At 44.4% G+C, this 16,146-nt stretch overlaps 1 protein-coding gene across 5 annotated transcripts in view; it reads right to left on the minus strand.

The window, feature by feature from the left end:
• Positions 1–16,146, minus strand: part of SMARCC1 (SWI/SNF related, matrix associated, actin dependent regulator of chromatin subfamily c member 1) — a 175,813-nt gene that overhangs the window by 6,402 nt on the left and 153,265 nt on the right. For all 5 annotated transcript variants that reach the window (XM_045492723.1, XM_045492728.1, XM_045492724.1 and 2 more), the window contains one exon: positions 15,684–15,945. In XM_045492723.1, the coding sequence (XP_045348679.1) occupies positions 15,684–15,945 (262 nt within the window). The remainder of the gene's footprint in view (positions 1–15,683; positions 15,946–16,146) is intronic.

Here is a 16,146-nt window from a genome sequence, read left to right on the forward strand (position 1 = left end):
CATTTATTCATTTTTGGGACAGAGAGAGACAGAGCATGAATGGGGGAGGGGCAGAGAGAGAGGGAGACACAGAATCGGAAACAGGCTCCAGGCTCTGAGCCATCAGCCCAGAGCCCGACGCGGGGCTCGAACTCACGGACCGCGAGATCGTGACCTGGCCGAAGTCGGACGCTTAACCGACTGCGCCACCCAGGCGCCCCATGAGATTATTTTAAAAACAAATAAAAATTTAAACAAATTTAACAAAGGAGGCACCTGGGTGACTCAGTCAGTTGAGTGTCTCACTCAATTTTGGCTCAGGTCATGATCCCAGTGTTGTGGGATCAAGCTCTACATTAGTTAGGCTCTGCACTGAGCATGGAGCCTGCTTGGGATTCCCTCCTCTCCCTCTGCCCTCCTCCCCCACTCACGTGCTCTTTCTCTAAATGGAAAGAGAGAAAGAAAGAAAGAAAGAAAGAAAGAAAGAAAGAAAGAAAGAAAGAAAGAAAGAAAGAGAGAAAGAGAGAGAGAAAGAGAGAAAGGAAGAAAGAGAGAAAGAGAGAAAGAGAGAAAGAGATAAAGAAAGAAAGAAAGAAAGAAAGAAAGAAAGAAAGAAAGAAAGAAAGAAAAAATTAAATACAGGTTTCTAGACATAGTTCTAAGACAGCTAGAAGTAAGAATGCTTGAGGTCCAATCTTGGAAAATTTGGGAGATGGGAATGATAGCTAATGGTCAATTAAAACAGACAGAGCGGGGTGCCTGGGTGGCTCAGTCGGTTGAGCGTCTGACTTCAGCTCAGGTCATGGTTTCACAGTTTGTGAGTTTGAGCTCTGCGCTGACAGCTCAGAGCCTGGAACCTGCTTCAGATTCTGTGTCTCCCTCTCTCTCTGCCCTCCCCCACTTGTGCTCTATCAAAAATAAATAAACATTACAAAAAATAATAAAAAAATAAAACATACAGAGCAGTACTGGAGACAACTTAAGGGATGTCCTCTGTCACTGTTTAGAAAAAGCCCTGTCTTAAGAAAGACGTACAAAGCTTCAAGCCTCACACCATCTATTTCCAGTGTCTGTTCTCCGACCTAGGTAGGACCCAGACAAAGGAGGCCCTCACTACAGGGGTAGCAGTGAAGAGAACTCCGGAGGTTCAAGGGTCAGGGAAGAGTGGTCTACTGTCTCTGGGGGACAATTTTTGTAAAGCAAAGTATACCAACATCGTGCCTCAGAATAAACGGGACAGCAAGCTTTGGGCCCTGAGACCCACCTTTCTGAGCTCTATAATGCAATCATTTGAGAGCCCAGCAGAGGAGTCTCCAAGGTCCATCCACTGGAGGACAGCTTGGTCAAATCGCTTCAGAGGAGGCAAGAGCAGCTACTGGGCCTACTTCTGGTCTGACACTGCCACCCACTCTTATACCAACTGACCATCAGAGCCAAATGCTGTTGGGTGCCCATACCACAGTGCGAGGACACATACAGATAGTGATGAGGAGCCTATCAACTTAGAGAATGAAATGGGGATGAAAGGAAGAATATGTCATACATCACACATCCCACAGATGTACAGGGGTAGCAGGGTGCTGGAAGAGGAAAACAACAGAAGGAGCAAGCCAAAACACCTGGAACCTTCCAGTCAACTTAGACAATCTTGTGGATGACCTGGGATTTTAGATGATGTGCAATAAACTGAAGGAGGGGGTTAGAGATAGGACAACAGCAGATTTTCCTAAGCACAAGGTCCAGCCTGAGTTAAGCAATCAGAAAATAACATGAGTGTCACTCCTATTACTCCTGAGAGCTGCCACTTGGTTGTAGCATCTTTCTACTTGCTGTTCCCTGAGGTACCTGCATCAAGTTATTACCCATCACCTGCACTTCGCTGAGGAGCAGCAGGCTCAAAAAGGTTAAGAAAAACATACTCAGGTTAGGGCCATGCTACCCACGGTCTGTCGGATAGGACTCAGCAAAGGGGCTGGATGAGCCCTGCAGAGAATGGGGACTTATTTATTTCTGAGAGAGAGAAAGAGAGAGAGACAGAGAGAGAGAGAGACAGACAGACAGACAGATAGACAGACACACACACGCTCACACATGAGTCGGGGAGAGGCAGAGAGAGAAAGAGACAGAATCTGAAGAGGGCTCTGTGCTGACAGCAGAGAGCCCCATGCAGGGCTCGAACTCACAAACTGTGAGATCATGACCTGAGCTAAAGTCAGACACTTACCCAACTGAGCCACCCAAGTGGCCCCTGGTGAAAGGTTTTGGAAGAGGGAGGAATGTGGGGCTCATGGCCTGTGTGGAGAGCTTTCAGAAGGGATACAGAGGAGTTGGAGCCTAAAGCAGAGAAAAAAAGCTTCTGCAGAGAAGCAAGGGCTGTGTGAGGGCAGGAAGTGTAGATAAGAGTAGGAGCTTAGGGGTGGGTGGGGGACAGCACCCCACAGGCAACCTGGGGTTGGGTGAGAGAGCAAGGCTGAGGGCAAGCATACAGGGAAGAATTTAGCGGGCAGAGTGCAGCGGGGATGAAGTGGACAGGACAGGCAAGGACTCCTGCTCTGGGAAAGAGAGACATGGGACTGGCCACCCAGTGAGTGGAGTGTGATGAGGTGGGGTGCAGGGAAGGTACCGAACTCTTGAAGGTTCCCACGGGCAGTGCCCCAGACTTCTGAGTCAGGGCCAGTCCTCTGCCGCTGTTCAAGAGGCTGTGACTTTTAGGAGATGCTCTTCCAGCACCTCTACTGCCACGTACCCGAACTAGGCCACTACTAAAAGTCACCATCTGCTCTGGAGTCTAAGTCTCTACAAGTCATTGTTAAAGGTATTCTGGTGGTGTGACAGGGAGACAGCAGACTTTTGTTGTTGAAGGCAGGAGGCCCGCTTTTAAGCCTTGGACTTTTATTTTTTTTTTTAATTTTTAAAATTTTTAGAGAGACAGAGAGCATGAGTTGGGGAGAGGGGCAGAGAGGGAGGGGGGAGGGATGGAGGAGGAGGGAGAGAGAGGAAGAGAGGGAGAGAGGGAGAGAGGGAGGGAGGGAGAGGGAGGGAGAGGGGGAGAGAGGGAGAGAGGGAGAGAGGGAGAGAGGGAGAGAGGGAGAGAGGGAGAGAGGGAGAGAGGGAAAGGGAGAGAGAGAGAGAGAGAGAGAGGGAGAGAGAGAGAGAGAGAGAGAGAGAGAGAATATCTCAAACAGGTTCCATGTGCAGAAGAGCTCCATGTGGGGCTTGATCCCACGACCCTGGGATCATGACCTGAGCTAACTGAGCTAACTGACCTGAACTAACTGAGCCACCCAGGCACCCCTCCAACCTCTCAATTCTAACCTCGAGATGAAACACTTTTCATGGAGTTGTGGTCAATGGAAGCCAAGTGCTAGACCAGCCAATACAGCCCGTGTCTATCAGTGGGTACAAGCTGCCTCCTGCTTCCAAATTCAACCTGGACAAGAGGCCTCAAGCAAGCGGGGAAGAACATTTTGCCTGCCCTTCTCAGATCTCTCTCCAGGAAACTGAAGGCAATAGTGAAGCATGCCTTTACAAAAAAAGGGCAGAACGAGTCCTGGTGAGGGAGGAAGAAGAGCGAGCAAGCAGGTATGTGCTCACAGAAATGGCAGGATACACGACTGTGCAGTCCCAACTACTTCTTATTTTCAGCAGGCCAGAGCTTTAGGCTTTGACATGAAGGACAAGATTGCCCCACCTCCTGGATCACCAGTGGGCATCCCTGTCAGTAGCCACCCAGTACCATCCTCAACAAGGAAAGTACAGATGGAACTAACCAGACTGGAAAACTAAACAGTGTGATCTCACTTCCACTTCACCCCGAGACGAGTGTTCTTGGGCAAGTCACTGAGGATGCCCAGAGCCTTGGTCTGCAGATTATATAGAGTGAAGCTAGATATCTGCCCCCTCTCACCTTATGACTTTCTGTATCATCAAGGAAATGGCTTGTTATAGTGCCTTATTATGTCACTGGCTTTTCCAACATGTTATGAGAGCAAATATTTTCATTTTATAGACCGGAAACAGAATTTGTAAGAGGTATCAGATCCAAGTCTTCAGACTCTAAATCAAATTCTCTATCATACTATTCTTTGCTCAAATGAAACAGTTCATGTGAAAGGACTTAACAGAACAGTCAGCATTAGAAAATAAAAATCAGGTGTGCCTGGGTGGCTCAGTAGGTTGAGTGTCCTACTCTTGATCTCAGTTTAGGTCTTGATCTCAGAGTCGTGAGTTCAAGCCCAGTGTTGGGCTCTGTGCTGGGTGTGAAGCCTACTTAAAAGAACAAAACCAAAAACACACAAAACAATTAAGGTGTATACTTTAGTTCCAGCCACCATGTTTTCTTCTTTGCTATTATAAGACCGCTCTGCTTCCTGCAGTAAGTTTTTCTTTTCTTCTTTTAACTTTATTTATTTTTGAGACAAAGAGAGACAAAGCATGAACGGGGGAGGGTCAGAGAGAGGGAAACACAGAATCTGAAACAGGCTCCAGGCTCTGAGCTGTCAGCACAGAGCCCAATGCGGGGCTCGAACTCACGGACTGGGAGATCATGACCTGAACCAAAGTCAGCTGCTTAACTGACTGAGCCACCCAGGTGCCCCCTGCAGTAAGTTTTTAATTTAACAAACACATTTTGGCCCCCTGCAGTGGGCTGGCTGGTGACCCCCAAACAGATATGGACATGTTCCAATACCTGGAACCTGTAAATGCAGCCATCTTTGCAAATGTGATTAAGTTAAAGGTCCTGAGATGAGAAGATCACCCTGGATTATCTTGATGGGCCCTAAATCCAATGACAAGTGTCCTTATAAGAGACACATGGCCACAAGCCAGGGAATGCCACCAGCCATCAGAAGCTGGAAGAGGCAAGGAAGAGACTATCCCCTAAGACCCCTGAAGAGAGCAAGCCTTCCTAGATTATGAACTTCTAGCTCTTAGAACGGAGGGAACACATGTCTGTTGTTTTAAGTCACCAAGTTTGTGAAAGGGGAAGACATAAAGACTGAGTCACTCGCCAATGTCATAAAGTGTGTAAACAGGAGAGCCCAGATCTGACTTGGGTACTGTGGCTCCAGAGATGGTGTTTGTACTGCAGTGCACCCTGTGGATGAGGGTCTGAAGGAGGGGATCCATCCTTTGTCCAGCAGACTGTGTGATGCAATCCTTGCTGCTACTAAACCGATGGGTCAGTTCTCTGACCCACACCCAGCTCCAGAGAGAAACAATTCTCCAACCAGCAGCTCAGTGTGGGAGTTCCAGCAGGGAAACAAGCTATTCAGGAAACAATCTGGGAAAGAGGAGAATCGACTGCAGATTGACACAGACCCATGAGGTGATGCCTATCCAACATGCACTGGGCTATGGCTGCAGGCTCTTGCCATCAGGGCCCAGTGGTGCCATTTCCGAAGCTAGGTGCTCAGTGGCAGTGGCCTGTTTACCTATTTCCCTATTTCTTTACGGCAACAAGCTGTGATAGGGCAGCTTTAGGGTTTTCCCAGGGCATAAACCTAATGGCTGCAAAAAAACTTCTTTTTCTTGAACTAAATCCTGAAGCCTTCTGAAAACCAAAGTTTTCCTACCTTCCTGTCATAGCAGGGCAAGAAAGCCACTGAGACACAGATGTACAGGGTACAAGAGAACAATAGCTCCTTGAGAGAGGTGGCAGCAGACAGGAAGGATCAGAGGAAAAATAGTTGACTTCTACTTAGGCAGACAAACACTTCTCAGGAAAGGAAGGGGCATGAAGAGCAGTCAATATCCATCCAGAGGTTACTGCTGTCATGCTATACAACTCACGGTGTGGGTGCATCTAGGGCAATGCATTTAGGGCACAGATAGCGGGAGACAAGGATGTCATTCTCAGTCAGGGTCTACAATTTGCCAGGCAATGACAGCTATCTCACTGAAATCTCTGGGCTGTCAGGCAGACTGGAAGACAGAAAGAGCCCAGTTTCAAGATAAGGAAATGAAGTCTCAGAGAGACTATGTAATTTGGCCCCAAATCCCAAGAACAGAGACAGAGAAGATTCAAACTCAGGTCTGTCTGCTACCAAGGCTCGTTCTCTTTTCCTTAACACCTACACTACCTTACCTTGATGGAGGAGCTCTCTTCTTGGAAAAGATGTTTTCTAACATAAAATTTGAAATGGGGCAGAATTTAAGAGGACTGGTAAGAGAACAGAATCAATTTCTCGAAATACAAACTCTGTCCTCTTGAAATCTAAACATTCCTGTGTTCTTTCTGGTGTCTGACAAAGCTCTTATCACTTTTACAAGGATGACAATGTCTGAAAGTACTTTCATGACCTTTTACTAAACAGGAAGAGATCTGGCCCACATGAACGTGAAATGCACAGGAGTAGACCTTATGAAGCAAAAAAGGGTGCACTTGTATGTGTCTTCCAGGAAAAAAAAAAAAAAAATTCAGGTATCTCCTTCCCTGGTAGAGAGGGAGGTGAGAGAGACAGACGACATGAGGCTTTGAGAGCAGCATCAAAGCAAAAACTGGTGGGAGTTTGACCTACATACAAGCTCTAAAACACACACACACACACACACACACACACACACACACACACACACCCCAAAAACAGCAGGCATCCAAAGCCTGAAAAATGGAAAGGTTTGCTAAAATTAGGTTTAGCTTAGTGGAAAAATCCCTCACACTCTCTCAGGTTTATTAGCTCTTTTACTAAAGCATGATACCCAACATGCCTGGTGGAATATTTAAGGATTTTTATTTTTGGGGATGGGAGAGGCAGGTGGCAGAAGAACATGAAACTAGGAAAGGAAACTCGTGAATTTCCAATCTTGAACACATTTCATTGCTCCGTTTCTAACTGTCCACAACACATCCACTGGCTGAGTGCCCCGGAGAACGGAAATAACACAATTGGGGCCAAGTGAGGGGAAGCCCAGGCTCCTAGGGGACTCCTCCTTCTGCAGAGCTTCCGGGGGGGGGGGGGGGGGCGCCTGCAACAGACATTCTTTGTTGAAGACTGGGTCCTCACTGTTCTCTTTGTAAGGGGAACCTGCTACTCCGGAAAGTGGCTCAGGATCCTTGTTATCCACGTGACGCAAGCAGGACTGAAGGCCCAGCAGATACTAAAAACTTGGCCAATGTGATGAGCCATTCCTTTTTCCTTTTTGGTGTGGGGCTGGGAGTTCAGGGGGTGGGCTGCGAAGGGATGACTGGTTGGAATCCTTTCCTAAGCACCGTTTCTCACAAGTAGGGTTGTGTACGTGAGTCTAACCTGGGGGTTTAAAAGTCAAGTGACTAATGCCTTGGTGGAAATTTCCTTAAACAACCAACATTTTACTAATTCTAGTTTTATCATTAAAACATCATCTATACCATGTCTGAGTTCTCATCAATTCAGACCAATTCCTATTCTGGTTTTTTAAGGCACTTCTAAAAATTCTTCTACTATTAATCACGAGGACACCATAAAGGTATTTAAGCCAGTGTGTCCTTTTCCTTTTCACACATGGAGGCTTCCTCAATGCAGGCAGCTCATTCCAGATCCATGAAAATTCCAGAGTGCTTCATTTACTATAAATGCCCAGGGGAAAGGAGGGCAGAGCTTACACCACACCTATGTACTAGATTTTTGTCATTTCCTTTTGACTCAACTCACTGACACGTCATGCTCCTTTAAGAATGGGCCGAGGCCTGGGGCACCTGGGTGGCTCAGCTGGTTAAGTATCCAACTTCAGCTCATGATCTCAAGGTCCATGGGTCTGAGCCCTGCATTGTGCCTGATGCTGACAGCTCAGAGCCTGGAGCCTGCTTGGATTCTGTGTCTCCCTCTCTCTCTGTGCCTCCCCTGCTCTGTCTGTGTCTCTCTCAAAAATTAAGAAACATTAAAAAAAAAAAAAAAAAAAGAATAGGCTGAAGTCCTTGGGAGTACTGACCACTTTACATTAAAAGAGACCTTCACTTGGGGCGCCTGGGTGGCTCAGTCGGTTGAGCATCCAACTTCAGCTCAGGTCATGATCTCACAGCTCGTGGGTTCGAGCCCCGCATCGGGCTCTGTGCTGACAGCTCGGAGCCTGGAGCCTGCTTTGGATTCTGTGTCTTCCTCTCTCTCTGCCCCTAAGCCACTCGCATTCTGTCTCTGTCTCTCTCAAAAATAAATAAACATCGGGGTGCCTGGGTGGCGCAGTCGGTTGAGCGTCCAACTTCAGCCAGGTCACAATCTCGCGGTCCGTGAGTTCGAGCCCCGCGTCGGGCTCTGGGCTGATGGCTCAGAGCCTGGAGCCTGTTTCCGATTCTGTGTCTCCCTCTCTCTCTGCCCCTCCCCCGTTCATGCTCTGTCTCTCTCTGTCCCAAAAATAAATAAACGTTGAAAAAAAAATTAAAAATAAATAAATAAATAAATAAATAAATAAACATTAAAAAAAAAAAATTTAAAAGAGACCTTCACAGGAACATGACAGGACAGTCCACTCACCACTGTTGTTCAACATAGTACTGGAAGTCCTAGCTTTGCAATCAGACAACAGAAAGTAATAAAAGCCATACAAATTGGCAAAGAAGAAGTCAAATTTTCACTCTTCACAAATGACATGATACTCTACTTGGAAAACCCGAAAGACTCCACCAAGAAACTATTAGAACTGGGGCACATGGGTGGCTCAGTCGGTTGAGCGTCCAACTTCAGCTCAGGTCATGATCTCACAGTCCGTGAGTTCGAGCCACGCGTCGGGCTCTGTGCTGACAGCTCAGCGCCTGAAGCCTGCTTTGGATTCTGTGTCTCCCTCTCTCTCTCTCTCTGCCCCTAACCCACTTGCATTCTGTCTCTCTCAAAATTAAATAAACATTAAAAAACTACTAGAACTTATACATGAATTCAGCAAAATCTCAGGATATAAAATCAACATACAGAAATTGGTTGCATTTCTATACACAAAAAATGAAGCAGCAGCAGGAGAAATCAAGGAATCGATGTCATTTATGACTGCACCAAAAACCGTAAGATACATAGGAATAAACCTTACCAAAGAGATAAAAGATCTGTACGCTGCAAACTATAGAACGAAACTGAAGAAATGAAAGAAATTGAAGAAGGGGCACCTGCATGGATGGCTCTGTCAGTTGAGCGTGCAACTCTTTATTTTGGCTCAGGTCATGATCTTACAGTTCGTGGGTTTGAGCCCCATATCGGCTCTGTGCTATCCGCACAGAGTCTGCTTGGGATTCTCATCTCTTCTCTCTGCTCCTCCCCTGCTCGTGCTCTCCCTCTTAAAGTAAATAAATAATTTTTTTTAAAAAGTTAAAGAAGCCACAAAGAAATAGAAAGACATTTCATGTTCATGGATCAGAAGAACAAACATTGTTAAAATGCTCTACTACCCAAAGCAATCTACACCTTCAGTGCAATCCCTATCAAAGTAACACCAGCATTCTTCACAGAGCTAGAACAAACAATTATAAAATTTGTATGGAATTAGAAAAGACCCTGAATAGCTCAAGTAATGTTGAAAAAGAAAGCCAAAGCTGGAGGCATCATAATTCCAGACTTAAAGCTGTATTACAAAGCCATAATCATCACAAAATCAGTATGGTACTGGCACACAGACACACAGATGAACAGAAAAGAGTACAGAACTCAGAAATGGACCACAGCTATATGGCCAACTAATCTTTGACAAAGCAGGAAAGAATATCCAATGAAAAAAGACGGTCTCTTCAGCAAATGATGCTGGGGAAACTGGATACCAACATGCAGAAAACTGAAATTGGCCCACTCTCTTAGACCATACCAAAAAAAAAAAAAAAAAGGATGAAAGACCTAAATGTGAGACAGGAAACCATCAAAATCGTAACCTCTTTGACTTTAGCCACAGCAGTTTCTTACTAGACATGTCTGTGGAGGCAAGGGAAACAAAAGCAAAAATGAACTACTGGGACCTCATCAAGACAAAAAGCTTCTGCACAGTGAAGGAAACAATCAACAAGACTAAAAGGCAACTGACGGGATGGGAGAAGATATTTGCAAATGACATATTAGATAAAGGGTTAATATCCAAAAATCTATAAAGAACTCATCAAACTCAACAACCAACAAACAAATAATCCAGAGAAGAAATGGGCAGAAGATGTGAACAGACACTTTTCCAAAGAAGACATCCAGATGGAAAACAGATACATGAAAAGATGCTCAACCATCAGGGAAATACAAATCAAAACCACGATGAGATAGCACCACACATCTGTCATAATAGCTAAAAGTAACAACTCAGGAAACAACAGATGTTGGTGAGGATGCAGAAAGAGGAGAACCCTCTTGCACCGTTGGTGGGAGTGCAAACTAGTGGCAATGTAATCTGGAAAACAGTATGGAGGTTCCTCAAAAAATTAAAAAATAAAAGAACTTCCCTATGACCCAGCAATTGCTCTACTAGGTATTTATCCAAAGTATAAAAAAAATGCTGATTTGAAGGGGTACATGCACCCCAATGTTTATGGCAGTGCTATCAACAATAGCCAAATTATGGAAGGAGCCCAAATGTCCATCGACTGATGGACAGGCACGCGCGCGCGCGCGCACACACACACACACACACAAACATACGGAATATTACTCGGCCATCAAAAAGAATGAAATCTTGCCATTTGCAACAATGTGGATGGAACTAGAGTGTATTACGCTAGGCGAAAGAGGTCAAAGACAAATATCATGATTTCACTCGTATATGGAATTTAAGAAACAAAACAGATGAACATAGGGGAAGGGAAGGAAAAATAAGATAAAAATGGAGAGAGAGGCAAACCTTAAGAGACTCTTACATACAGAGGAGAAACTGAGCGTTGCTGGAGGGAAGTGGGTGAGAGGATGGGCTAGATGGGTGGTGGGCATCAGGGAGAGCACCTGTTGGGATGAGCATTGGGTGTTACATGTAAGTGATGAACCACTGGGTTCTACTCCTGAAGTGAATATTACACTGTATGTTAACTAACTTGAATTTAAATAAATAAGTTAAAAAAAAAAAAAAATAAAGGAGATCCACACAGTCAGAGGTGCCCTCTTGGCTCAGGTAAGCAGCACAATCAAGAACACCTCAGGAAGCAGCAGTCACTACCCAGGCCACTCTCCTGGTTCCCCATGTGCTGTCACTATACCCTGGTCAAAGGATACTATGTACCTGCTCAAAAACTTGTTGCTATCATGACTGTTCAACTTGTGCCATCTGGGATGGTAGTTTCACAGGGAGTACTAGTAAGGCTTTAATTTAGAAATCTCTTCATGAAATCACAGTTTTCCAATTTAAATGAAAAGACGAAATGCAGTGGTGTGTATTTTATTAGATTAGCAAAACCCAAAGGATGTACAAAGATGGCTGGGGCCACCTCCAGCTTCCATTTGCCCACTGTACACCAGAAACACACTACTATAGATACTTCCTTTGCCTTTTTGTTTGGTAGGGAACAGACCAACTTGGGACCCTCTGTCAGAGACAGGAACAAAACACACACACAGTTGGAGCTCCTAAGTTATTTCCAAATAATAAGATCCAAGGAAGAGCAAGGACAGCATGAAGACAGTACTTTCTTTCTATACAAAATTCTAAGGATCTGAATGAATTAAGGGGTAGTAGAGGAGGAAAACTGCAGAGGTTCAAACTAAATGCAATATATGCAGGTATGGGTTTATACCAGCCACTCTGGGGACCAGGCCCATGCATCTGACAGCCTGGCAGATTCATGAGACTGAGCCACTATTTTTACGGGCTCTACCACTGACAGACAGTTTTGTGGAGAAAAGATTACGTGGGATTTATCTCCATAATTATACCAACTCTAAGTCAGAAGGTTGGACAAATTAACCACTCAGTGATAAATCTGTCTTGACCTTTTCACCACTTCTCCAACCTTGCTGGTTTTTCAGAGGCTGATTTCCCCTTCCTTCAGACTATAAATTCTGGCCAAATACTAAAAGCTAGCCAAATGACCTGGATAATCATCCTCAGCTCCTAAAATAAATGCTGTGGCGTGTAAACTTTTCTAGAACTTGGGAAACAATAGTTGGAAGGACCAAGCTCAGAGTTAACTGACACCTGTAGCAAATCAGACTGAAGCTGAACTTCACCTAAAACACTACCCACTTCCTTACCTGCCCTGCTTTGAAGGCCCCTTTAGCGGATTGCTAGTCTATGGTGTACCAGACTCACCTGTTACAACCAGCTTTTTCTGAACTGGTGACATGAAGGCAACTTTTAACTAGTGGGTTCAATTTATTGTTCTTAATTTTACTCTTGAACACACTTGATTTAATTTTACATTTGAACTCCAGAACACTCCCACAACACAATTACGTTGAGCTGTTACAACTCTCTCACACACTGCTAGCATGTAAACTGACAGAACTGTTTTGGAACACTACTGGCAGCATCTACTAATATGAACATACACATATCCTATGACCCATTCTAGGTACTTTGGGGCACACACAACAGAAATGTATACCTATGTTTATCATATGTTCAGAGCAACACTTACCATCTGTAAGAACGAACACCAGACAGAAGCAAAACTCACTGTGTGATTCCCTCTAGATAATACTCACAACCAGCCCAACTAGTCTGTGCTGGTAGGAATCAGGACAGTTGTTGGTCCTGGAGGAAAGAAGACTGAGAGGAGTATCATGGGGGCTTCTGGGTATTGGTCACACAGGCATATTCTCTTTGTTAAAACTCACTAAATACTCATGATTTGTACCTTTTTCTTCATAGGTACATTTTATTTCAATAAAAAATTGTAAGAAAAAAGATGATCTCATGACAGATTTTTAAAAAACCAGTCTCCACATACATGCAATGATCCTTTTCTTTAAAATTCACTGAAGAAAAGCTTATTTCTGTGAGAAAGTAAAAAGAGAAAACGCCCTATTCTAAAGGCTATTTTTATGAAGTCTAGTTCCTTTGGCATGGTCTCCCTAAGAGAAATAGCTGTATCTGAATTTGCTGTAAGCCCCCTCTTAGTGCTGTCACGGGGCAGCATCGTGGGGTCACTCTGGAATCAGATGGAGCCCAGCACAAATCCTGGCTCCACCATGCAAGGTCACGTGGTCCTCACCATGCACGCACAGTTCCTGAACTGTGAAGTGAGCGAAAACAATATAGGTGACAGGCCTTGCATGCAAACATTTGTCCTCACCAGGGCGTGAATTTAGGGAAGAAGGCAGCATCTCTCTTCCCATCTTTTATGAGCTAGACGCAGATGTTAGAGCTCTTTAGGAGTCCTTGGTGAACAGTTACTGCGGATGATGCCACTTAACACCAGCCAGAATCGAGACCAAGTAGCCACAGTGAACTTTTAACCCAGTAGCTTTAGGAACAAAATTTTAAAAATAACTACTGTTTCTAAAAAAATCACTTTGTGGTCTTCATTCTGTTAAGCATTTGTATCTTCTGAAAGTTTAACTTTGAAGAAAATTAGATCTCATACAGAGAATTTAAGATATGCTCAAGCAGACAGAAAGACTGAGGGAGAAGGATCCTATGTTGTGAGCAGGGCAGACCCCAAAGACTACATCCACAAATATTATGTAGATCAAGTGGCAAGTCTGATGGTGGGTTATAAATTCCACAGGGGCCATTTAAGAGTCGTGTGTGTGAAATGAAGGCCTCCCAACTGAAGTCAACCTAGCCCCAGTCTGGGGTAAAGCCAATAAAAACTAATACCTAAAACATGTTTTCGGTTGTGAATTAAAAGATCCATGTTGATAATACAAGTTGCCAGATCATAGTTTTTTTCAGTCATGGCTTCCTCAGGCGAACATGCCTGGTTATTTCCGTGAGCAGATTTAGAAAATTTGTCATCTGAGGAAGTCAGGATGTTATTAGTCATGTTGGGACCTTCTTTGGCTTCCAAGGGTCACTTTCCGTTACCTTAGTTCATTTCTACATGCCTTGGCCAAAGAATTTGCATCCCACCCCAAGAAGCACAAGCCTGGGCTCTGCTAGACACCTGGCACGCTGCTGTAGGGTAATTACGAAAACGCTCCAGGACGACTGTTACTTGAGCAAAGTGACATACGGCACACACCCATATGCACTGCTCTCCGCAGAGGGAAGAAATGTTGGGGGAGGGGGGAGCACGAAGAAAAGCTGAAATGAAAGGTACGTTTTAGGTTTTCAAGATGTGGGTAGGTAGTTTTGGGTAGGTAAGTTTAAAAGGACTGTGAGATCAACTTTCAAGGTGGTCAAAAGGTGGCAAGTAGTTGCCACCTTGAAAGGGCTCCCGTCAGCTAAAGACAGAACAATCTGAGCATCAACAAGAGTAATGTCCATAATAGATTAAAACACACAAAATACACAAAAATATGTAAATTCACAATACTAAAAACATATACACACAACAGGGGGGGAAAACCCCTTATTGTCACCTTTGGTGCAGGCGGCAGTGGTTAGTAACTCATTATCCATGTAACCAATAAAGAGAAAGGATGAAGCATTTACTCAGTCTTTCCTGTAAGGACTCATTTTCAGGATAACTAAATGACTGACCAAAAAAAAATTTTTTTTAAGTTAAAGAATTACTGCTAATAAATGAAGAAGACATAGAAATAAATGCAGAAGGAATAATCAACTTAGACATCTCACCATTTTGCAACACCTGATGGTTTAAATAGCGGATCTACAAAGCAATTCTCAAAGGCAGGTAAAATCTTTGGTGAAGTCTGATGGGGAATGCATCGACCAGCCTAACAACACCAGAACTACTAACCAACCCTACTGTCACCAAGAGAGACAACCGAAATTACAGTAAAACTGCCAGCTCCCAAAAAGTGAACCTGAACCTGGTAAAACATTCAGAGCAAGCCTCTGGATTATGGGAGAGGTGTTGAGAGAGATGAAGTGGGGAGAAGAACATACAAAATGGCACTACGCACCTAAAGGGGACATGCAGGCACAGTCAAAACCCTAGTTTCTTCAATACTTGAATGACATTTGAAAAAAAAAAAAAAAGGAGGGGAGGTCAACTGTTACCACATTAAAACAGTTTTAAGAGAACAAATACAATGTGTGGACCTTATTTGAACCCTGATTCCAACAAATGAAGCATCCAAAGACATTCAGCTAATGGTACTAAGAGTTATGGTTACTTTCACCGGGTGTCATGATAGTTATGTTAAAGAGTTAAGATTTCCATCAGTTAGAGATACATTCTGAAGTCTATTTCTTGCCCCAAAGTGAGGAGAAACAGATAAAATATTGATAACTGAGGCTGTACAACAGGTATGCAGGGAGGATTATTATACTATTCTCTCTACTTTTGTCTATGATAGAAGATTCCTATAACAAAAAGTTTAAAATGGCACAAAAGGTGATGGGTATTGAAGCTGGGTCATAAGAATTCATGGCACTATGCTTTTTTGTGTGTGTCTATCTTTAGACTTGTAAGTTTAACCTGTAAGTTAAAAAAAAAAAAAAAAAAAATGTAGATAATCCAAGGATGAATTTTTAAGGAACTATGGGATCTGCCGGCCACTCAGAGACTGACCAAGGAAAGGCATCACATCAGGAACAGAACATGGCAGGCATTATGTGGTGGTGGCTATACAACCAGATTTCATTTGCCTACCATGACCTGGATGACAATGAACATGACAGTCACAGTTCGTGTCTTGAAAGGTTAGCTCCTTTCATGCTATGCTACAGGGATGACCCAGTCTTGTCTGTGAGCAGAGTGTGCCTCTCACCTGGCTGGGGTGGATGAGGTGGTGGCATCTGGTGGTGCATGAGAGGGTAGGGAGGAGGCTGCTGATGAGGCATCATGCCGGGGTGCCCCGCTGCTCCGAGTGGTGCCAGGCCAGGTCCTCCTGAGTGCTGGTGTGCCTGCTGAGGGTTCTGCCCATGCTGCTGCTGTTCCATTTGCTGTCGGGCTCGCAATTCAGCGTATTTCAGCTGTTCCATGTGGAAGTTCTGGCGTTCAGTAAGCAACTGCTGCCTCTGTTGTTCTAACTGTTAAGAAAAAGAAAGGAAAGAGAAATGACACCATGAGAGGTTCTCAGGAATGGATGACACATAGGACACCTACCTGATGCCTGAACTCCCTATACCGCATCACAGTACATAGCCGCCTCACCTCCTGCACGATCTACAGTGAGAAAAGGCATTATTTCTTGAGTAGCAGATTTCCACTTGGACACTTGTTAACAAGAT

This window comes from Leopardus geoffroyi, chromosome A2, assembly GCF_018350155.1.
Source record: "Leopardus geoffroyi isolate Oge1 chromosome A2, O.geoffroyi_Oge1_pat1.0, whole genome shotgun sequence".
Lineage (NCBI taxonomy): Eukaryota > Metazoa > Chordata > Mammalia > Carnivora > Felidae > Leopardus > Leopardus geoffroyi.